This window comes from Bos taurus, chromosome 11 (genome assembly GCF_002263795.3).
Source record: "Bos taurus isolate L1 Dominette 01449 registration number 42190680 breed Hereford chromosome 11, ARS-UCD2.0, whole genome shotgun sequence".
Lineage (NCBI taxonomy): Eukaryota > Metazoa > Chordata > Mammalia > Artiodactyla > Bovidae > Bos > Bos taurus.
In genome coordinates, this window is record NC_037338.1 from 48,617,576 (window position 1) to 48,642,416 (window position 24,841).

General features: G+C 47.4%; 1 protein-coding gene across 8 annotated transcripts in view; it reads left to right on the top strand.

The window, feature by feature from the left end:
* Positions 1 to 24,841, top strand: part of REEP1 (receptor accessory protein 1) — a 136,887-nt gene that overhangs the window by 98,617 nt on the left and 13,429 nt on the right. For 4 of the 8 annotated variants that reach the window (XM_059891517.1, XM_059891519.1, XM_059891518.1 and 1 more), the window contains exons 5-7: positions 29 to 142; positions 12,605 to 12,790; positions 20,306 to 20,483. In XM_059891517.1, coding sequence (XP_059747500.1) covers positions 29 to 142; positions 12,605 to 12,790; positions 20,306 to 20,483 — 478 coding nt within the window. 8 annotated transcript variants of the gene reach the window in all.

Below are 24,841 nucleotides of genomic sequence, written 5' to 3' on the forward strand. Positions count from 1 at the left end.
ACTCAGAGTGCCTGTTTTCCTTTGCCAGGAAATTGATGATTGCCTGGTCCAAGCGAAAGACCGAAGTTACGATGCCCTTGTGCACTTTGGGAAGCGAGGCTTGAACGTGGCGGCCACAGCGGCAGTGATGGCTGCTTCCAAGGTACCATCCTGGGACCTGACCAACATGGCTGTAACTCATCCAGAGACAGGCTAAGTATAGCTGGGGTCCCCTTGAAAAGCTGAGGGGATAAAGGATGAATATTACCCTCAGAAAACTGCATGCTCGCATGCACACACACACACACGCAAATGGTTTAGGTAATACCAAGAGATTCCCAGAGCCCCTGAAGCTCACCTGTGGTTCTCATGTTAAGAACTTCTAAGTTACTTGAAGCATAAACCTTGGACACAGAGAAGAGGGGAGGGGCGGCGATGGGGCACTTCTTTGCAATTTCCCAGCATGCACTGGGAGAGTCACCTAAATAGACAGGTGCAGAGACTTAGCTGAGTGAGCAGGTGCACTTCAGGTTCACATGACCCTGAAGATCTAGGGGAAGGAACCCAGGGTCCTAGAATAAGTTGAGTGGTTTAAATGTGGAGGACACTATGTGTAGTAGCAGTAACTAGAGTAGAAGAGGGTTTTTAAAAATGATTTTTTTACAGTGTTGTGATGGTTTCTGCCATACAACAACTTGAATCAGCCATGATTATACATATATTCCCTTCCTCTAGAGCCTCCCTCCCCTCACCCCACCCCACCCTTATAGGTCATCGTGCACCAGACTGGGCTCCCTATGTTATAAAGCAACTTCTCACCAGCTATCCATTTTACACATGATAGTGTGTGTGTATGTATATATATAGAGAGAGAGATGCTACTTTCTCCATTCACCCTACTCTTTCCCTACCCCTCTGTGTCCACAAGTTCATTCTCTCCATCTTCGTCTCCATTTCTTCCTTGCAAATAGGTTCATCAATACCATTTTCCTAGATTTCATATATATTCATTATGACCCAGCAACCCACTACTGGGCATATAGCCTGAGAAAACCGCAATTCTGAAAGATACATGTACTCCAGTGTTCATCGCAGCACTGTTTACAATAGCCAGGACATGCAAGCAACCTAGATGTCCATCAGCAGATGAACAGATAAAGAAGATCTGGTGGATATATACAGGGGAATATTACTCAGCCATAAAAAATGAATGTGAGTCAGTTGTAGTGAGGTGGGTGAACCTAGAGCCTCTTATATAGAGTGAAGTAAGTCAGAAAGAGAAAAACAAATATCATACAGTAGAGGAGGTTTGAAATAAACACAAATCTGTGGGTATTGTGATGTAAGTCATTACTTCCTTCTCTTTCCCACCCAGCCCTGTTCAAAGGCCCTCTGTGTTCCTTCCCAGCTTCTTCTTCCATCACATTCTCCTTGTCATTGTGTCAGTTTCTTATCATGTGCTCAACCCTGAAAAATTTAATTCGTAAATGTTTACTTGTACAGCAAATTCAGCAGATTGCCCATGTGAAAACTGCTTCCCCCAAACTCAAATGTAGAGTAGGGGTCTACAGTTGGTAGAGGATGGAGAAAAGACAGTTATGCTTATGTCTGGGGAGACCCAGGGGTTGGGAGGTGAGTTGTATTTGCAAAGGGAAGCTATGAGTCCTAGATGGTGATATGAGAGTTTTGGGGAAAGAGAGGGTAGAGCTTTGAAAGGATTTGGAAAAGGATTTTGAATACTGATCTTGGTGCTCCACGGGCTTCCGGTGGATGGTGGAATGGAGTGTGTGGACAGTGAGCTGGGTCAAGGGACTGAGCTGGGTTTTCTAGGCCCAGGGAGAAGCACTTTAGGAGCATTTCTGGGAGAAAGATACAGCACACGGGGATGAGTGTTTGAAAAGTACCATCCACATAAAGTCAAGGAGTTCTGCAGACATAGGTTGGCAGGGATACAGGAGAACCAAAAGGGAATGATTCCTATTTCAGAGAAGGACCAGCTGCTTATGTAACACAGAATCATAGTGAAGTGTCTCGCTGCTTCTACCGCTGGTACCTGGAGGGTCCCTGTCCACCTTAGTACAATAGTTGCTGGCAAAGCAGTGAATCCCAGGGAGTATCTTTGGAGGGGAAATTCTGCTGTTTTATCTTCAGATATCAGAATTTGCAAAGAGCAGTGAATTCCAAGATCATTCTGTTCGAGATACAATCATTTTATGCTTTTGTGTTTAAGCTGAAAGAGAACTTGGAATTGCTAAATTCTGAATTCATCAGGCCAGCTTGACCACATGAGGCTTATAGAAGCCTTCTCCCAGGCCCCTTCCTCCACCCCATCTTCTCTGCTTCTGCACCTAAAGGACAGATTACTGCTCTTTCCTCAGCTCAGACATAGAGCATCAGTGTGGTATATTTATCAGAGTGGCTCAGTGCAGGCCGCCTGGCCACTCAGCCGTGTGTGTAAATTATATTCTGATGGTAATTCTGTAGGGCCATCCTTTTCCAGGTCCCTCTCCAGCTGGAGTCTCCTGAGTCTTGATACCATCTTGGCCGGTCACCATCAGCCCCTCTGAACACCAGGGAAGCCCCTGAGCCCAGGCCTCCAGCCAGGCACCTTACAGCTAACCTGAAGGATGCTCCCGACAGTCTGAAACTTGCTTCAGAAAAAAACTGCTCACTGGTTCTTTCTTGTCTTGCTAAAGCAGTGAGGGACGCCTGCTTTCTGCTGAATTTGGTTTCAGACTAGAAATTTTTCTGCCTTTTAGGAGCTCTGCTTTTCCTCTCTAAATGTCTTAACAGAGAAAATACTCTTCTCTCCATAAAATAATGTCCTCTATTTTTGAAACAGATGTGTACTTTAAAAAAAAAAGTAAAATTCAGTCTGGCTGAGGGGTAGAACAGTGGTTTCCATAGCAACAAGGGACCACTCCAGCCAGCGGTTGAAGAATGATGACTCACCAGTGGGTTCAAATCTGGCTTCAGTGTTCAAACCACCTGGGAAGCTTTGTTTCTCATTTTTAAATAGATTCTCAGATGTGCTGAATCAGAATTTCAGGCCATGGGCCCTTGCATCTCTATTTTTAACAAGTTCCCCAGATGATTTTCAAATAGCGAGCTCATTACAGGTCACTGCCTGATGCCCCATGCAGAGCCATAAACCACAGGTGATTAGGGTTAAAACAGTTAACTTCTTTCACATTCCTGGGATGCAGATTTAGCCCCTTAGAAGCATTAACCTTGAGAATGGGAAAGCTGAATCCAGAACAACCTTGTCAATGACCCCAGGGGAACAGTCAAAGCAATTTTGTGGGGGGAAAAAAAAGACACCATGTCAAGTCCCGGTGGCTAGGGTGACCATATAATATAATATTCAGACAGGACACATCTGAGACTGAAAGGATGCTCTAATTATTATGCTAGGACAACAGGTATAAACTAGGTCTGTTCCGAGCAAACTGGAATTTATGGTCGCAGTGCTCGTGGCCCCTGGACCATGTGGACCCATGGCTCCTGGACCCTGCCTGCTCCTTCCAGAAAACACCCTTAACTGACAAATCAATTCTCATTCTGCATACCTACTGCATTTAGCTCAACAGATGCAGAAGACAGGGTGAGATGCCTGAGAGCCTCTCTCTGAGTTCAGACAGATTGGAGAGAGCCTGGGACCATGACCAGATGACGAGGGTACTTCTTCCTCATCTGATCTTTTTTCCATCCTTTGATGCTTCTCCAAGAGGAACTGCAGAGCTTAACTGGAAGAATGAAAGGTCTTTTACCTACACTTTTAGTTCATTCTTTGTCCTTGTAACTTTGAGCCCTGAGCCCTTTCTCAAAAAAAAAAAAAAAAGAATGTTTGAAGGGTTTTTGCAAATAATCATGAAGTGTGAAGAAGGTTTTTAACCATTTGTTCAGTTGCTCAGTCATGTCCAACTCTTTGAGACCCCATGGACTGCAGCACGCCCAGCTTCCCTGTCCAGTTTCCTGGAGTTTGCTCAAGCTCATTGAGTCAGTGATGCCATCCAACCATCTCATCCTCTGTTGCCAGCTTCTCCTCTTGCCCTCAATCTTTTCTAGCATCAGGGTCTTTTCCAGTGAGTCAGTTGTTCATATCAGGTGGCCAAAGTATTGGAGCTTCAGCATTCGTCCTTCCAATGAATATTCAGGGTTGATTTCCTTTAGGATTGACTGGTTTGATCTCCTTGCAGTCCAACGGACTCTCAAGAGTCTTCTCCAGCACCAGTTTGAAAGCATCAATTCTTCGCCGAGGTCCAGCTCTGACATCCGTACATGACTACTGGAAAAACCATAGCTTTGACTATATGGACCTTTGTCAGCAAAGTGATGTCTTTGCTTTTTCATATGCTGTCTAGGTTTGTCATAGCTTTTCTTCCAAGAAGCAAGCATCTTTAATTTCATGGCTACAGTCACTGTCATTAGTGATTTTGGAGCCCAAGAAAATAGAGCCTGTCACTGTACGAATTTAAGTTGCTATTGATGTTTTATCCTAGAGCTAGAAAATCTAAAATAAAAATATTGCACATTGGAAATGTCTCTCCAGACCTATTAACCCCAACATATCCCCCAGTTTTCCCCAAGGTCTAGTCCTTGTCCCTGGGAAGTAGCGGTGCATCTTTGTTTTCAGTGACAGCTGCTCTGTCTCCTTCCTGGGAACACACTTCGCTAGTACTTTCTTTCTAAGTGTCCCTAGTCTTTTGGTTGGTTTTGAACTTAGATGTTAGCTATTAATATTTCCCAGTCAGTAATTCCACCTGGAGGGAATATTCAGCCCCACATCTTTTTAAGACTAGAATTGGAAAGCTCTTTTTTTAAAAATAATTCTCTAGAAATTCATTGGGTTTCCCTGGTATGCTGAGACAGCAAAGAATCTGCCTGCAATGTGGAAGACCTGAGTTTGATCCCTGGGTCAGAAAGATCCCCTGGAAAAGGGAATGGAGAAATTAATTAGTTAAGCAAAATACATTCTCACATGAGAAACCATAGTGAGAAAAAAAACAATTGAGCAAGAGTTTTAGTGACTCTCTCTGGCTCTGCCCGTGTGTCTATCCACACAAACTATACTCTTTTCTTCCTAATAAACACTTTTCACTAAAGAAAAAAAAGAAAAAAATTTAAGACTGTGAGATATCCAGGCCCCCTCATTCCCCTTGACATTTGAACTATATCCTCCGTCTCTTCCATCTGCCCAGTTCTCTGGCCTGGTAAACCAGTCTTGTGTTTTACTTGTCTCATAACTTGGAAAATAATGCCATTTTACTTCCCCTGGAGATCCTATCCCAGAACAGTTTCAGCGGCGTCAATAATGTTATTAGAGTCACCTGTTCAAGACAACTGCTCTCAGTAAAGCTGGCACTCTGTGTGCAAGGGATGCTTCTGCCCCAGATTGCCTGTGGGTTCTTCCCTCCCTGCTGCTGCTGCTGCTGCTGCTGCTGCTAAGTCGCTTCAGTTGTGTCTGACTCTGTGCGATCCCATAGACAGCAGCCCACTAGGCTCCTCTGTCCTTGGGATTCTCCAGGCAAGAATACTGGAGTGGGTTGCCATTGCCTTCTCTTCCCTCCCTAGAATCGGATATTTCCTGTTAGTTTGTGAGCTCCTGGTGATAAGTGGCTCTGGTTCCTTTTCCCTTGTTTCTCATTAGGAAAAAACCAACACTAAAAGCCAAACTGCCATCTTGTTTGTTGTTTTACACTTATTAAACCTCGTTAATTGATCTGAAGAATAAACTTTTTGAGGCCTCCAATCTTCTGTCCAAAATGATAGCCACTTGCCACATGTGGCTACTTAAATTATTTGAAATTAAGTAAGTTTTAATATTCAATTCCTCAGTCTTCACTAACCCCCTTTTAAGTCCTCGGCAGCCAGTGTGGCTAGTGTCTGATGCAGGGATAGGATGCTCCACCTTCACAGAAAGTTGTCCTGGACAGCACTGCACCAGGAACTCTGTTATGCCTCTTGGGTTCTTCTTTGCCTTATTTCCATCTTCCTGCCTACAGTGCTCTGCTTTAACCAAGGCCCCTTCGTCCCTCACCCGCCCAGCCCTTTGGGCCTTTGTTATATGAGGTGTACCAGGAAAAGAGGGGGATGGAGACTCAGCCTACAGCATTGCCCATGGTGGAACTTCTGCTTCTTCACCTTCTCCCCTGGTCCAGCCTTTCGTTCACACTTTGCTCACTTGTCAGGCAAAGCTCAGGCACTTTGCCTACAATTATGGTCAGCGGCCACCAGGGTATAGCCAAGCCTTGGTTATAGCCCTAGTATCCAAATAGCTAGGCACAGTCACAGAGAGATAAATTACAGTGTCTTCCCACTCATTGGAAAAAAAAAAAAAATCACCTTCTTTTTTGCTTTAAAAATAAACTCTATGAAACAATTCACCATAATTTAAAAAAAAAGTTGTCTGCCTCCGATCCTTATTTTTTAATCCATCATTGCTTTATCTGAAAATCTTGCTTGAATAAAATGCTGCTTTCAAATGATCATGGAACTTTATTTTTGGAACCAGAAGCTAATTCTGGAAAGTTCATAAGCCTAGTGTTTTGAGATTTCTGACCAGATTGGAGTTGTTTGCCTTTGTTTTTTATTTTCCTAGCAAAAACCCAAAAGACAAAAAAAAAATAACCTACCTGTTTACAGTCTGTCAGATTAATTATAATCAGGTTTAATTATAATTAACCCATTTAATTAGTTATATCGATTAAATATTGATTTTCTTTTTATAACATCTCCCTATATCCACTCATGCTTAATTATATTGATTAAATATTGATTTTCTTTTTATAACATCTCCCTATATCCACTCATGCTTGGAAGGCATGCTTTCCAAGGAAGACGAAAAGACAGCTGGCCCATCCAGGTTCCCGTGTCTCCCTTGTGTGGCTTCACACCCTCGTGTCCGCCAAACCCAGGGACTCCAGGAAGCTTCGTGCTTGTCCCTTCACCCCTCAGAGCAACATTTCCCAGCCTCTGTGCTCACTTACGTCAGGTTAGCCCTCTTTCTGTTTCAGCCAAGGACTGTGTGACATAAAATCAATGTTTAGAATTCACTACGGCAACCGTTTAAACACCAAGATTATCCAAACCGTATGGACAACCCACTGAAAAAATTTGGAAGTATTCCCTGCCCTCTAGTCTCCCCAACAAATCAGCCTGCACTGGAGCTTGTTTCCAAAACAAGCTGAAACAGAACCAAGCAAACCTTGTTCACTGTGGTTCTGCCACACTCGCCTTTGTTACCTGACGCCCTTTCTCTCCGGATTTCTATTTGGAATCCACTCTGGTGGATTAACACAAGCAAGAGACTCAGCCTCACAAGTCGGTGGAAGGGCCGGCGCTCGGGAAGAGTTACTGATCTGATGTCACTTGCCCCACCTCTGTTCCAAGTTGGACTGTGGGGATGATGGTGCTGGATGCACCAAGGGTCACAGTGGAAGAAGAGATGCCCGTGTGCCTCTGAGGACCACTCAGCGTGGTTGGACCTAGGAGGTCTGAGAAACCACTTTTAGGATCACCATGAGTGGCTGTGGCCATGGCACCACAGCCTCCTCCTCCTCGACGCTCGTCTCTACCATCTCCCTCACCCGCTCAGCCCTTTGAGGCCTTTGTATATAAGGTTCACCTGGGAAACAGGGGTATAGCGACTCAACTTACAGCACTGCCCATGATGGAGCTTTTGTTTCTCCATCTTCTCCCCTGGTCCAGGCCCGCTTTCACACTTTGCTGACTTGCCAGCCAAAGCTCAGGCAATTTGCCTGCAATTATGATCAGCGGCTATATGTCTCTCCCTGCCCCCTCCCCTAGCTCCCTTGTGTTGGGATTCTCCAGGACCCCAGCTTGCTCCTGTAACCCCCAGAGCCACCTCATCCTTTTCTTCGCCTTCAGCTGTCGCCTGATGCTCCTGGCTCCCAAATCAGCTCCTCTCCCAGGTCTCAAGTCCAGCATTACTGGTTCTCTGAACATCTCCCTCTTTCCTGGTCATTAGTACCAGGTACCTAACTCCAAATCTACCCCTCCTCTTGTGTCCCAACTTTCTGATGATAATGAAATCACCATCCTCTCTGGTCCCCAAGCTCTAAATCTTAGTCATCTTTGATGCTCTTCCTTCCTCTGACTTACTCTTCAAGACCTGCCCATCTGACATCCCTTCCTTCCTTCCTTCCTTCCTCCCTTCCTCCCTTCCTTGCCCTCTTCCCATCACCCTCCCTTCTAGCTTGGACTACTGCAGTAGCCACTCAAGTGTTACTGCCACTGTCCCTGCTTGAGGCCTGTGCATTCCTGTACTGATCCCTGCCTTCCTGTCTAGTTGCTCCTGGCTCTTGTACTGTGTTTACAGCGCCACCTCCTGTGCTGGTCTAGCAATAGCAACTCCATATGGTGTTCCTGGTGGCTCAGATGGTAAAGACCCTGCCTACAATGTGGGAGATCTAGGTTTGATCCTTGGGTTGGGAAGATCCCCTGGAGAAGGGAATGGCTACCCATTCCAGTGTTCTTGCCTGGAGAATTCCATGGACAGAGGAGTCTGGCAGACTACGGTTCATGGAGTTGCAAAGAGTCGGACATGACTGAGTGATTAACATGCTATTTCTAGAGTTTTCTCTTTCCTACCTCTTCTGATGCTGATTCTTCATCTGCCTCTGTTCCCAACTGTTTGAAATCCTATCCACCCTTCAGAATCAAGAGCCGCATCCTCCACAGCTGCCTCCTCAGATTCCTGGTGAAACCAGTCTCTCACTTCATGGCCCCCAGTGGCTCTCTTGCCGTCATTTATAGCCATGTCTTGTCTGCATCCCTACCAGTTACACAGTAAATAGTAGAGGAATGAAGGATAATTGTACCTATTTTTAGCTGTCACAGCCAGAAGAGCAATGCTTAGTATCAAGTGTGGGCTTTGAAAATAAGCAGACCCAGGTTGGAAATCGCAGCTCCAAGACTTTACTTGTGGTCCAGTGGTTAGGATTTCTTGCTTCTTTCTGATACAGGGAGTGTGGGTTCAATCCCTGGTCAAGGGACTAATGTCCCACATGCTGTGAGGGAAAAAAAAAAATACCAACAAACCTCAGTTCCTCCACTTGCTATTGCATCTCTGTGAGCCTCAGTCTCTTCATTTGCAAAATGGGCATGATGATGGTTTCTGCCGCAAAATAGTCATGAGGTGATGTCCACAGGGACTTCTTAGGATGCAGAGCTCATGTGGAGGCTGCCTGTTGGTCACTCCTCCTGTGTCCGTTTACACCCTGAGGTTGATCATGATCTTCACTCACTGATGAACCAAATAAAAGAAACAAGTCCAACACTGGCATCACGTGACTTACAATCCCACCTTTCCTCTGGATGCGGTAGCATGAGCACAGCTGGGCATTGCCTGTGCTCCGTCCACCTTGCCTGTGCTGTGTGGCCCTGGGAGAGACACTCCCCCTCCCTGGGCTTCAGGTCCCTCTTAACTCTGGGGTCGACTTCTGCCACCTGTTCAGCCTCGAGGCGGGCAGTGCCTGGGCAGCAGCTTCTGTACAACACATGAGCCCCTGCCCACACTCCCCCACTGAGAGAGAGAAGAATGCCACCCTGTGAGTGATGAGAACAGGAGCCTTAGATGCCACCATCCATAGCCCCTCACTGCACAGGGGAGAACAGGGGAGAACATGGAGACCCTAGTACCAAGCAGCTGCCGAGGCCTCACAGCCGCTAGGGGCCTGGCTGGGCTGAGAGTGAGACTCTAGTTGCCAGTCGCTTGTTCCTGCATCACTCCAGACACCCCCACAGCCCCCTCCCCTCCACACACACCAGACCAATGCTTCCTTAACCATGTTCTGCTTGGATCTCACCCCCTGGCCAGGATGACCCAGTGGTGAGGGCCTGAGAGATGCCAGTCTGCCACTGAGAATTTTAGAACCAACCCTGGGTACTTCTAAGGTTGTCTGTCAGCTCTTCAGGCAAGGTTTGGGCCACACTTAAATGCTGGGCAGTGGGTCACAAGTTACCTTAAGATACTAAAGACAGGGACTTTTCGGGTGGTCCAGTGGTTAAGAGTTCACCAGCCAATGAAGGGGACATGGGTTCAAGTCCTTGGTCCAGGAGGATCCCACATACCGCAAGGCAACTGAGCCTGCATGCCGCCACTACTGAAGATCATGTACATAGAGCCTGTGCTCTTTAACAAGAGAGGCCACCACAATAAGAAGCCTGAGTACCGCCACTCGAGAGTAGCCCTGCCTAGCCACAACTAGAGAGAGCCTGAGTACAACAATGATGACCCAGCTCAGCCAAAGATAAGTGAATTAATTAAATTTTTAAAAAGACACTAAAGATAGATTCTCTAAAGCTTTATCACTGTGTCCTAATTGGTTTTTCATTCACTAAGTCGTGTTCAACTCTGTGACCTCATGGACTGCAGCACACCAGGCTTTTCCTGTCCTTCACTATCTCCTGGAGTTTGCTCAAACTCATGTCCGTTGAGGCAATGATGCCATTCAACCATTTCATCCTCTGTTGCCCCTTTCTCCTCCTTCCCTCAGTCTTCCCCAGCATCAGAGTCTTTTCCAATGAGTCGGCTCTTCCCATCAAGTGGCCAACATATTAGAGCTTCAGCATCAGTCCTTCCAATGAATATTCAGGATTGATTTCCTTTAGGGTGGACTGGTTTGATCTCCTTGCTGTCCAGGGGACTTCAAGAGTCCTCCAGCACCACAATGTCCTAATATAACATTGCAAATCAACTATACTTAGATAAAAAGAAAGAAAAAAGAAATTAGATCCTGGAACAGGGACCTGCCTCACACAAAGCTCCCTCAGGGTCCCGTCTCTCCAAGGACCAGATAGGGCTTCTGGCTGGGTCTCAGTGGTGGCCTTCTGCATGTGAGGGCTGGGACAGCTGGAGTCCTTCCTGGTGACCCTGAAAGCCCATCACCTGAGTGATGGCCTGGCTCAGAGGACCAAGCCCAGCTCTGGTTTACAGGGATTCTGCTCATTCATGCACTGTCGTTATCCTGCACAATGTCCTCATTTCCCATCCTGCTCCTCACCTCCTCAGCAGCTACTGTGGGCACCTCAGATCCAGCCAGTGCTCCAAACCAGTCTTCCCTCACCAGTTAATTTTCATTTTTGCACTTCATCTCCCATTAAGGGCACTTCTAGTCCCTTTTTTTTTTTTTTAATGTGGACCATTTTTTAAAGTTTTTATTGAGTTTGTTACAATATTTCTGTACAATTTGTTACAAAATGTTTCTGTTTTATGTTTTGGTTTTTTGGCCATGAGGTATGTGGGATCTTAGCTACCGGACCAGGGATGGAACCTGCACCCCCAGCTGTAGAAGCTTGGAGTCTTAACCATTGGACCAGCAGGGAAGTCCCGCACTTCAGTCTTCCCTGCAGACATCCATGTGCCTGGCTCCAACTTGAGAAAGAAAGGCAGAGCACACACCAGGGGCCGTTCTCCGTGTGGGCCACACAGTATATCTGGAATGTTCTCATGACTCTTAAGTGTTAGTCACTCAGCCATGTCTGACTCTGTGACCCCTTGGACTGTAGCCTACCAGGCTCCTCTGTCCATGGGGATTCTCCAGGCAAGAATACTGGAGTGGGTTGCCATTCCCTTCTCCAGGGGATCTTTCCAACCCAGGGATCAAACTCGTGTCTCCTGCAATGCAGGCAGATTCTTTACCATCTGAGCCTCCATGGAAGTGACTCTAAAATCCCGCTTTATCCACTTGGGTCACCACTCAGAAAACATCAGTGGCACTGTCATCGAAGTCCAGGTTTAGACAAAGTACAGTTTTTCCAGACTTACCTCCAGCTGCTCATCAGGCACCTGAGCCCCTTCTTTGATTGGTTCAATCTCAGTTTCCCAAATCAGGTTTTCCTCTCTGACGCCTTGGCTCCGACAACTCTCCAGCCGCAATATCCCTGCTCTCCCTTTCTGATGGTGCAGCCCTCGTCTCTAACTCCAGTCTGAACTCTTGGACAAGGCCTCTCTGGGTGTTGCTGCCAACACTGCTCTCTTTCTCTCTGTGCCTCCTCTCCCTTTCTGAAGGTGCAGCCCTCACCTCTAACTCCAGTCTGAACTCTTGGAGGAAGCCTCTCTGGGTGTCCCTGCCAGCACTGCTCTCGTTCTCTCTGGGCCTCCTCTCCCTTTCTGATGGTGCAGCCCTCACCTCTAACTCCAGTCTGAACTCTTGGACGAGGCCTCTCTGGGTGTCCCTGCCAGCACTGCTCTCGTTCTCTCTGGGCCTCGAACGTCTGTCATGTGTTCTGTCATCCGTCCTTTGCTGACTTGTTTGTGTTTGTGTCTCGATGCCTGGCCAGTCTGTGAGGCCCTTAGGAGCAGGAAAATGTTAGTTGCTCAATTGTGTCTGACTCTCTGCGACCCCATGGACTGTAGCTCGCCAGGCTCCTCTGTCCGTGGGATTCTCCAGGCAAGAATAGTGGAAGCAGGAACCGTGTCATGATTCATATTCATGTTTTCCTCCACCGGGCTTCCCTCAGAGCTTCAGGAACACTATCAGCATTGGTGGTGAATGAAGGAATATGAGTGAATGAGTGAGAGTCTGAGGCCAGGGCAACAGAATGGTGCCTATTTCATAGGCTTGGTGCCCATGGCTTTTTTTCTTTTCCCCTTTATCAGGTGGCTCGACTTTTTCCCTTTGTCTACTCTTTGGACCTCAGAGAAGGGCAGGTAACCCCGTTGAGAGGTGTGACTAACTTCGAACTGATCCAGTCGGGGAGAGAGGCCAGTAGCCACCTCTGCCTACCAGCCCATGGTCTGGATCCAAGCCCGGTGTCTCTCCCGCCGACACCCGTGTGTGTACATGTGCGTTAATCCCAGAGCCGGGGTCAGCCGCCTCCCAGAGCCTCTCATTGTGTTAACGTGGTGGCATCTAACATGCGATTAACTTATTTGTTTTTGTTTGTTTGTTTGTTTGATGCCTGGAGAGTGAATTGGGTTTGATGATCGATGCTACCGTTGATGCAATGGTGGGAAGGATTCTCTTTCTCTTTTGTGTGTTAACCCACTTCTGTGGCAGAAACGAAGGCCCCTGCCTTCATCAAGCATGCTGAGAAGGAGCCTGCTCGGGCTTGGTGTGGAGCATGTGTAGCTGTAGAGGCAACTGTGTCAGGGAGGTGGGTACCCCGTGGGAATCTAGAAGGAAGCACTCACGCTCTTTGAGTCGCCAGTGGGAACTGTGGTTACTGCTGGTGGCTTTGTTATCAACTGACTGACTCACTGAAGCCCTCTGACTTTATTCTCATTGTTATCAGTCACAGGCCTTAGATACGGTGCGAGGTGAGGTGTGCTACTTTATGCCCTGCTGCAGCCCCCAGTGGGATTCCTGGTGTCCCTCCCCAACTGTGTCCCTCTGGAAAAGGGGACCTCCTCAAGGGCCTGCAGCCAGACTTAGTGACTGTGTTGAATCGGGGCTCTGTGGGCCCTAATGGCAGGTCTTCTATTAGTGGTAAATTTTTTACTTAGAGTATCAGATTAGTAGAGGTCTGGTGGGTTTTCCCAGGAACACACTTGCTCCCCCGATTAAGAAAAGCATTAAAACAAAGAGAATTTGGTATATGTTTGCTACATGGATTTCTTATTCCTTACAAATTAGGGGGAGAATTAGGAATTAAAGATCTCAGATTCCCAACACTGTTAATCATTTATACTCCAATAAAAAAATAATTATATAAAAAAATCTTTTAAAATTAAAAAGAAATTACAATACATGTTAAGTATAAATATGTACGTGAAAGTACTTGTAAGCCCCTAAGGTTTATATCTTGAATCCATCTATAAAATTAGAAAAATATAGTAATGGAGTGCAAATGGAGGGACTTCCCTGGTGGTCCAGTGGTTAAGAATCCACCTTGCAATGCAGGGGACTTGGGTTTGATCCCTGATTGGATAACTAAGATCCCACAGGCCACAGGGCAACTAAGCCCATGCACCACCACTAGAGTCCGAGTGCTGCAGTGGAAGATCCGGAATGACGTGAGGAAGATCCCACATGCCGCAAATGAGATTGGACACAGTCAAATAAATAAATTAAATAAATGTAAAAATACAAGTGGAAAAAAATACATCAATAAAATTGGAATACACACACACAAATAAAGATCTCAGATTAATAGAAAATTCAGTGACATGGTTCAGTTTTCTGGGTTTTAGCCAGGAAAAAAAAAATTAATCAGTAATAGGTTTCCCTTCCTTGCCCCCAACATAGTTCTGTGGGATTTCTGGTATTTTAAAGAGTTGAGAGAGCCACTGGGCCACGTGGTATCAGCGTGCCAGGAAAAAAGCAAGGTTGAGTCTGTTCAGACAAACAGAATATAAACAAGCAGCTGCAACAGGGCTGGGTAGACCGTGCTTATAATACTGTGGGAGATAAAGAGCTCAAAGTAGGACAGAATACAAATAGGAGATTCGTTTTCACGGAAGGCTGACTACATCTCCCTTTCTGGTCCCGTGATACTGGGCTGCGGGGAGGTTCTTCCAGGGGTGAGATGCCGAAGGCAGTGCAGACCTGCAGTGTGACAGTCCTGGGGCAGGTGCTCACAGTGTGCCTGAAGCAGGCTGACCTTGGCTCATGAAAGGGCTCCAGACTTCCCAGCTTTTCCTCTGGTTCATATTCTGAACCTGGTGTTGGCTGGGAAGGAAACTGATACAAGAATTTAAAGACACACACACCAGAATTTTATTTACCTTTCCTCAGAATTACCTTGGGAGGCCCAACATTTACTCTAGAGATTTTCAAATTACTCTGGAAAGTCTTAGGGTTGCAGTCTGAGCCACATAATCAACTGTAGAGGAGAAGGCCATAGATTCTCGAAGTTAAAATTCTCCAGTTGGGAATTCCAGAAGGGAATCTTACTCAGTCCTTTAACTTCCCAGTGAGGTTGCAAGGCTGAGTGGGACCAAGTTGTTGGGTCGGGGTCCCCCAAGCACAGTTGAGACCGGGCTCTCAAGGCTGGAGAGTGAATACATGGCAACTTCTGGAGAAACCACTTCTTCCTCCTCTTTTCTCATTTGTTTTAAACAATCCCATGTTATTTTTTTGGTCTAGATGGCATTTGTCAGCATCATGCAAGCCTCATATTTACAGACTGGGGTCCGCAGGGTGGTCATGGAAGAGTGCTGTGGGTGTTACTGGAAATGCAACATAAGGATTTATTACGTTAAAGGTGATTCGTGTTCATTGTACACAATTCTAAAAGTACAAAAGAGGGCATCAGGTGAAAAGCCAGTCTTACTCCTCTGCTCCCACCCTCCTCTGGCACTGTTTTTTGTTTTTTTTTTTTTAAGATGTATTTATTGTATTTTTTGGCTGCAGTGGGTCTTCACTGCTGTACTTGGGCTTTCTGTAGTTGCGGTGAGTGGGGGCTACTCTTCACTTGTAGCTACTCTTCATTTGTTGTGTGTGGGCTCCCTATTGCTGAGCAGGGCTCTAGGTACACAGACGTGAGTCGTTGCAGTGCGCGGGCTCAGTAGCTGTGGCACAGAGTCTTAGTTGCTTTGAGGCATGTGGGATCTTCCTGGACCAGGGATCAAACCAGTGTCCCTTGCATTGCAAGGTGGATTCTTAACCACTGAACCACTGGCGAACCCTGACACAGTTGTTTTAAAAGAAATCTTGTAATGGGACTTACCTGTGGTTAAGTGGTCCAGTGATTAAGAGTCCACCTACCAATGCAGAGAACTCGAGTTCAGTTCTTGGTGGGGGAACTAAGATCACGTGTGCCACGGGGTACTCCCTGTGCCACAGCTAGAGAGATGTTCACGAGCTGTAACTAAGACCTGATGCAGCCAAAAATAATAAATAAATAAATATTTTAAAAATCAATAAGTAAAAGAAACCCTGTGACCTTTCAGCAGGCACTTTCACAAATGTAATTGTTGGGCCATTAACATGGTATAACTGGGGCTTCCCGGGTGGCTCATTCGGTAAAGAATCTGCCCACAATGAGGGAGACACGGGTTTGATCCCTGGGTCGGGAAGATCCCTGGAGAAGGGAATGGCAACCCACTCCAGTATTCTTGCCTAGAGAATCCCATGGACAGAGGAGCCTGGCGGGCTACAGCCCATGGGGTCGCAAAGAGTCGGACATGACTGAGCAACCGACACACACACACACCAAGGAACTCCTCTACTTCTACTTATTAAAGTGACTCTTTTGGAGTCTTTAGATTTTTTCTGCATGTCACTTGCATACATGCAGTAAAGGGAAGCTATAGACACAAGAAACTGGTTGGAGGCTTTCTAAGCTTCCTTTGAATCACTTATCAGTATCCGTACATGATGAAGCCACATCACTTTTTGTGCTCTCCCGAGTGCTAGTGATGCAGATATTTTGTCTCTGAGATTTTCATCCATGTCGCTGTTTCCCATTCTGCCACTTTCTGCATCTTACTAGAAGGTGTCAGTTGAATGTGTTTTAAATAACCTGGGCTCATAATCCTTCTTCCAGTAGGTCTTGGTTTGTTAACAGTGAACAGTCTCGAGTTTCCTTTGTCTGGTCCTGCCTTCAGGAATAATGACCAAGTGCATTCGTGTGTAAGCAGTGACAACAAGAATAAGGCAAGCAATCGTATGACTCACCCTAATTTCAGAGGTGAGAAAAATATGTCTTATAATTGATGAACATCATTCACAAGGAGTCTAGGAGTAAGCGGACACTGTCAGTATCCCGGTGTCTTAGAGATGCCAAGGCTTCGGGTGAATGTCTTGGTGAGTCTTTTTGTCACAAGGTAGCAGTTCCCACACTCAAAGGCAGAAAGCAGGAAGCAGGGTCAGGCCTTTCTCCTTCTGCATGTCAGACAGAGGAAATATCTCTCCCAGAAATCCCTTAGCAGGTTTCCCCTTACCTCCCATTGTCCAGAACTGTATCACATGGCCATGAGTAGTAGATAGGAGGGAGTTTGCGAAATCTGTTTTTTCTCACCATTTTGAGAATGGGATTGGGGATGACTTTTGGATGGTCAGTTAACAGTCTGTCTCACTGTGGTCAAATGCGTTTGGAGTTTTCTCATTTTTTAATTTATATTTTATTTATTAATTTGTTTTTGGCCACACTGTGTGGCATGTGGGATTTTAGTTCCCCGACCAGGGATCGAACCCACACTCCCTATATCAGAAGCATAGAATCTTAACTACTGTACCACCAGGGAAGACCCTGATCTTTCTGTTTTTTATTTCAGCAGCAACTTGTATGTCTCAGGTAGCTAGAGTAATATGTTATCATCATCATAGTTGACATTTTGGGACCACTTACTACACACTGGGCTCTGTCATGGACAGTTTATGCCATCATCCCATTATTATGAGATTATATTATTCCTCCCCATCCTCCTGCCACATGGATGCTGTTCTACAGATGACAGGTTGAGGTCATCCAGCAGTAAGTGATAGGACTGAATCCAGGCCTGACTCTAGAGCTGTGGTTTCTTTATTTATTATTGGAGTATAATTGCTCTACAATGTTATGTTTCTGCTGTACGATGAAGTGAATCAGCTACATGAATACATATATGCCTTCCTTCTTGCACCTCCCTTCCACTGACCCCCTCCCACCCCTCTAGGTTGTCACAGAGCTCCAAACTGAGCTCCCTGTGCCATACAGCAGGTCCCCACTAGCTACCTACTTTACACATGTAGTGTCAGGCGCATAGTTGTGTCCCATTCTTTGGGACCCCATGGACTGTAGCCCACCAGGCTTGTCTGTCCATGGGATGCTCCAGGCAAGAATACTGGAGTGGGTAGCCATTCCCTTTTCCAGGGGATCGTCCCGACCCAGGGATCAAACCTGGGTCTCCTGCATTGTGGGCAGATTCTTTACTGCCTGAGTTCCCAGGGAATATACACATGGTAGTGTATATATGGCAATCCTAATCTCCCAACTTGTCCCGACCTCCCCTTCCCCCTCTGTGTTCACATGTCCATTCTCTACCTCTGTGTGGTTCTTAATCTTCATTTTCTGTAGCTTCTGCTATGGCACTTCTGAATGGTTATTTGTCCATTTGTCTTTTTACATTTTGTCAGAAATCGAGCTATATTTTTGGTACTTCCTAGTAACACCTAGTACAGTGTCTTGCCCATAGCCAATCCTTGATAAATCTTTCTGAAATAGATAAAGGAGTAAATGGAAGAATGAATGAAAGAGCAAATTTATAAGTAGTTTTCCTGAATGTTAACCTAATATTGAATTACTCCATTATAATTAGCAGAATATTTCCTCCCTCTTTTCAGGATCAGTTTTTGTTCTTTAGTCTTGTTTCTTCTAAATTCTAGATGTCATCATGAATGTTTCTGAGTAGAAATATCATGGGTCATTGACTGATGGATTTGGAGGGGTTTATACTGGGCAGCCGGTCCTGCCCTCATTTTCTTGGCAAAGGCTACCCAGCTGTCATATCTGGTAGGTTAAGCCTCACACCCCTTGCCCGCCATCGTCCCAGGGCAATGTCGGAGGCAACCAGGACAATTTCTGCCTTTTTCTTATGTGCATGCGTGCTAAGGTGTTTCAGTCATGTCCGACTCTTTGCAAATCTATGGACCATAGCCCACCAGACTCCTTTGTCCATGGGATTCTCCAAGCAAAAATACTCCAGTATTGCCATGCCCTCCTCCAGGGGATCTTCCCAACCCAGATCAAACCCATATGTCTTATGTCTCCTGAATTGGCAGGAGGGTTCTTTACCACGAGAGCTACGTGGAAAGCCCACCTTTTTCATATAATGCCCTCCAAATACCCTTTGCCTGGATTTCATATTCTAATTGTATATGTATTTGATTACTTAAATAGTTTTCTTTGTGTTGTTGTTAGTTTCCAGGAGACATTGCAGCACACGGGATCTTTCTTTGTGGCACATGGACTCTCTAGTTCTTATGCACACACTAGTTGCTGTTGCGGGGGCTTAGTTGCTCTGCCATGTATAAAATATTAGTTCCCCCACCAGAGATGGAACCCGCGTCCCCTGCATTACAAGACAGATTCATAATCACTGAACCACCAGGGAAGTCTGCCTGTCACGTCTTGTTCCAGGTCCCAACCCAATCCTCAATAACCCCAGTATCCTACCAGCCCCTCCCACTTCAGGTTTCCTTTTCTGCAAACAGGAGTCTGTCCTCCAGCCCCCAAGGTGCACCTAAGACAACGCCATCGTCCCTGTGCCTGCCTTACGATCCTTTTCACAATGACAGATTCTCTCATCCAGACAACAAGGCCCTTCCCTTTCATAAGTATAGTGGATCGATCTTGCTTTCCTAAACAAAAAGAACAGTTTCTGCCTGACATGATGTCTGTGGCTCCCTCAGGACAGTAAAGGGCTTCCCAGGTGGCTAAGTGGTAAAGAATCCATTTGTGATGCAGAAGATGCAGGAGAGGCAGGCTTGATCCCTGGGTTGGGAAGATCCCTGGAGGAGGGCATGGCAACCCACTCCAGTATTCTTGCCTGGAGAATCCCATGGACAGAGGAGCCTGGCAGACTAAGGTCCACAGTGTTGCAAAGAGTCGGATACAACTGAAGCGACTTGAGCAAGCAAGACAGAAATGGTTACAGTCAGCAGGGTTTTGTTGCATGTATGTTATTATTTTTTTAATATCATCTTTTTCCTTCCTGATTCATTACCTTTGGCTTTTTTATGAATCTCAGATGCACCAGTGGCAGTCAGTGTGACTCATGGACAGTCACATGAGTAGATAAAAGAAATTGCTGTTGTCATACATTAAAAAAATATTGTCTGCATTTGATTTCCTTTGAAAAGACTAAGGACTGAGCACATTATTAAGATTATTAGATTATTAAGTTCTGATCTTCTGGCCAGATTCCTGTTTCCTGAGGATTGAGAAAAATGTAGCTATATAAAGATTTTTATTTATGTAAGGCTGGAGAAGCCACAGACAAGCCCTGGAGAGTAGGGACTGAAGGCAATGGTCGTTTCCTCCACCCTGGGTCTGGCTGAGGCCCTGCTTTATTGTGGGGGCATCTGAAGGAGAGGAGAGTCAGGAGGCAGAGAAACTGGCTGAGCCTGTAAGAGGCCCTGGAACATTCTGGGCCGGGTCCCCCTCTGTGTTTCCCACAAGTACGCTGGGCAGCTGCCCTGTGCGGAGTCCTTCCAGGGGCTTGGTCTCTACTGTGCTGACTGTCAGAGTCCCCTACAGCTGTCCCTGGCCTGTGGGGCAGGCCTCTGATGGGTGTCCCTCCTGTGTGTGTCCCGCACGGCTGCCCCTGGCCTGTGGGGCAGGCCTCTGATGGGTGTGCCTCCTGTGTGTGTCCCGCACGGCTGCCCCTGGCCTGTGGGGCAGGCCTCTGATGGGTGTTCCTCTGTGTTGCGTCCAGGGACAAGGTGCCTTATCGGAGCGACTCCGGAGCTTCAGCATGCAGGATCTCTCCACCATCAGGGGAGACGGCGCCCCTGCTCCCTCAAGCCCCCCTCCACCGGGCCCTGGGCGGGCCAGCGGCAAGCACGGCCAGCCTAAGATGTCCAGGAGTGCTTCTGAGAGCGCTGGCAGCTCAGGTAGGTGTCACTTCACTTCCCTTCTTTCCCACCTCTTAGGCCTTGCTTTCCTAGTGAGAGGCCCAGGCCACCCTAGGACTCTTTCCCCAAGGACTCACCGCTCACACAGATGCCCATCAGACCATTCAGGTCAGCCAAGGGACTGAGTGCCACTCAGGCCAGGATGGGAAGCTGGCCTTGGGAACTCTGATGGGGGCAGAGTTAGGTCCCCTACACCAAGGGTCCTGCCTCCTCCATCTGATTATCTGGGTTGGGAGGGTGTTGAAGGTGGTTGAATAGTGGTACATAGACCAAGCCTAGAGGCGACTGGCCCAGCTGTCCTTGGCTAAGGCAGTTTTCTCTCTTTCTTTCCTCTCCATCCACATGCTCCCAGGAGGGCTCACCTGTCATGAGCACCTGAGTGTCTCCTCCCCCACATCCAGGGCTACGGTTCCCGTGGTCCCTTTTCTTGACACGGTGTTTCCTATCCTCTCATTCTGCCATCTCGTCCCCTTCTTGTGCCCACCCCCCCCCCCACCCCATAAACCTCACCCTGGGCCACCACGTGCCAAGGCCACACTAGCCCTGAGATCTAATTCCTGTGGAGGCCAGGGTTGTATGAAACCACACCTCTGCCTCTGTGTCTGCCCTGGTTGAGAGGGGTCCCTGTGCCAGAATTGACATGGGACCTTATTATTAAATGTGTAGAGTCCTGGGCCCACCCCCAGGGGATTCAGTATGTTGAGGATAAGACCCTGATACATGGTGCTGTCAAGGTGCAGCCACATTTGGGACCCACCGACTTCTGATCCATCAATGGGTTTCTGGTTTGTGGAGGCTGGGGTCGGGGACTGGAGGGGTAGGGAGCTGGCCAGCACTTCTGGTTCCCCAGACTGTTCCTAGGGGAGGTTACAGGGCTGAGCACTGCTGCTGCCAGCAGAGGGTAGATGGGGAGGGGGTGGGCTGCAGGGCATGGTTCTGAATCTCCCCCGGCCCTCTCACTTGATGGGACATTGAGCCTGGGGGTGGATATAGGGCCACTGTGGCAATTTCTGGCTGTGACGTGTGCCAGGTGGCTCACCTGCCCTTAAATGTATAAAGAGGGATGTCCAGGTCACCTAGACCTGGGTCATGTGCTGTAAGATGCAGCCTGCAGGGGGCATCTTAGAGTCCTGAGAACAGGGTCCTTCCAGGCCCACCCAACTTGAGGGTCTAAGACATGGATGGGAAAGGAGCTTCATGGTTGCCCTGGGAATGACAGCGTGTGCTCCCCGCCAGGAAAAGGAGACCAGCTCAGAGCCAGGCCTGGCATCCACCAGTTTCCTCCCCTCTCGGGAATGTCCCCTCTACCTAGGATTGAAGATTGTGGCTTTTCTGTTGGAAGAGAGATGTTTTAGCCCTACTAGGGTTGGGGAGATGGAGGCTTGGCCATGGGGGTGAGATCCACCTCGGGTAGGGGAACCCTGTCCCTGAGCCAGGAGAACTTAGTGTGGAATCCCTAAAGGCCAGGCAGGAAGGGAGCTTGGGGATCACTCAATCTCACCCTCTGATTTTATCAACGAAGAGACAAAGGCCCAGGGAAGGTAGCTGTCATCAGGTTTGTGCCTTCTGGTGGCATTCTCCTATGGCCTCGACTCCTGGGTCAGTGCCTTCTATCCACTCACCCACTGGCCATCAGGTTTCCTTGAGCATCTTTGGCCTCTGACCTCCTGGGCTCCTAGGCATGTGAGCCTCCACCCTTGATCAGTTTCTGAGCTACTGAGCCTCAAATGAAAGCTGTCGCTTTGATTTGATAAAGGGTCCCGATTCTGTGAGGCTCAGCGGACAGAGCTAAAACCAACGGGGTAGAGTTCCGAGGGGGCAGCCGCTTACCAGCTGTGTGGCCAGGGCAAGCGCTTTATCCTCTCTGCACCACAGAGTCCTTATCTGAATGCACAGAATGACTAGCCCCATGTGCAGAGTTGTCATGAGGATTCAAATGAAATTAGCCATGTGAAGGTGCTTAGGGTCATGCCTGGCACTCTAAGTAGTAGCTACTATTACTGTTCTTGTTGCTGTCTAACTTACCTAGAAAAGCACTTTAATATTAAAGTGTCTAAAATGGAAATGGGCTGCCTTGTGAAGTAGTGAGATCCCTGACATTGGAAGGGCCCAAACCAGAGTTAGTCACGTACAAAGTTCCTGCTTTGGCTGGGAAGTGAGTCTGGGTGGCCTGCAGTCCCTTTCTATGTTGTCATTATAGAGGCAAACTGAACAGAGGAAGTGGGCTCAGAGAGGGCACATACTGTGCCAGGGCCACACAGGACCAGAGTCCAGGCCTCCTGCCTACTCTTCCCCTTGGCGGAGTATTTGCAGCAGTTTCAAAACTGGGAAAAAGAGAGGTCTGGTAGGATCTAAAAGGAGATGGATATTGCTCAGTCATAAAAAGGAATGAAATTTTGCCATTTGCAGCAACACGGATGGAGGGTATTACGCTTATTGAAATAAGTCAGAGAAAGACAAACACTGTGTATATTTACTTATATGTGGAATCTAAAAAATGAAACAAATGAATATAACGAAATAAAAACAGACTCATAGATACTGAGAACAGACTGGTGGTGGCCAGAGAGGAGAAGGTTGGGGGAGGGTAAAATGGGTGAGGAGAATTAAGAGCTACAAACCGCTGAACATAACATAGGTGACAAGGATGCAGGAATATAGCCAGTTTTATGTGAGATTTTTCTTTTCCTTTTTGGTCACCCTACATGGCATGTGAGATCTTAGTTCCCTGACCAGGATTGAATCTGTGTCCTGTGCAGGGGACGCACAGAGTCTTATCCACTAGACCACCAAGGTAGTCTTACCAATGTTACTTATAACATCTTTATATGGAGTATGATCTATAAAAAATATTGAATCACTATGTTGTACACCTGAAACTAAATATTGTAAGTCAGCTGTACTTCAGTTATAAAAGAGAAGGCGATGGGGGCATCCCCTGGGCTTTGAACATTTTCCCAGGCCAGCACTTGATGGAAACGGACTTGGGCTGATTTGTCTTCCTGGCCCTGCTCCGCTCCATGCTCTGTGATGCCCCAGAAAGCAGGAGAGCACTCTGGTTGCAGGTCTGCAGACTGAGCAAGTGGAGTTCACGGAGAACCAGAGAGCCTACTGTACTGCAACAAAATGCACTCTCCTCACTGCCCACCCTTGGCCGTGGCACCTGTGATTTCGGGGCCAGAAAGTGGGGTGCTGACCTAGCAGGAAGGACAGGGACCATGGATTTGCCTTCACCCTAGCTGCTCTGGGCCTAAAATAAAAGGCAGCTCAGAAAGAAAGGCAGGTTAAAGATGGCCCAGGGCCTGGGTCGAGGGCAGAAGCACCCAGGTCAGAGGCTCTGGAGTTGTCATAACCCCGGAGGGGAGGGTCAGGGTGCCTAGGAGGAAGTCCGTCAAAGGAGGCCCAGCTGGTGTGCCCTTCCTGGCCCTGGCCTCGGACACCACGAGTGGTTTGGTCTGGGAAATGGCCCCAAGTCTGGGCTTCTGTCCTGACTGAGTGACCCTGGGCCTGGGCAGAGATGGCAACGCAGCGAGGCCGACGTCACCAAGCAGTCACCACTCTTGTCCCCACCGAGCCTATGTTCAATCTCAGAACCTTCCTGAGAGTGATTCCCTGGGCGGTCACTATCAGAGGATTTGTCCTTGGACCAGGAAAGGAACCCAGTTCGCTTCAGCCTTTGCCTTTGAAGGTGAGATACCAGAATCCCTATTTGGCCTCCATCTTGGGGTTGTGAGGAGAGCAGTTGAGGTGTTAATAATTTGCCAGTCCTGGACGGCAGGCCACTGTTGAAGACAGGCTGGGTAGGAGGTGGTGGCTGCACACCCCAGGGAGTTGTGTGCAGCTGTTGGAAGCAACAGTTTCAATGCACATTTAGGTATAGTTTGAAAACATGAGGCCTAGTGAACAATGTACAAAATGGAATAAGAGATTATGTAATAATTTATGTAAAATAAAAATATACATGCCCATTGGTATAAAATAACACCATGCAATTTCTGTGGCCCACCCTGCAGAATAAATGGCCTGGGAGGTATTTTGTCAGACATCATTTATTGCAAGTCTGGAACTGAACCCAGGGAAGGGTACAAAGGGAATTGAAAGAATGATCTTTGCCCTCCATGAACTTGAAGACAGCCTGTATTTAGTGAGCACCTACTGTATACCAAGGGCTTCCCAGGTGGCTCAATAGTAAAGAATCTCCCTGCCAATGCAGGAGATGTGGGTTTGATCCCTAGGTTAGGAAATTCCCCTGGAGAAGGAAATGGCAACCCGCCCCAGTATCCTTGCCTGGAGAATCCCATAGACAGAGGAAGCTGGCTGGCTACAGTCAATGGGGT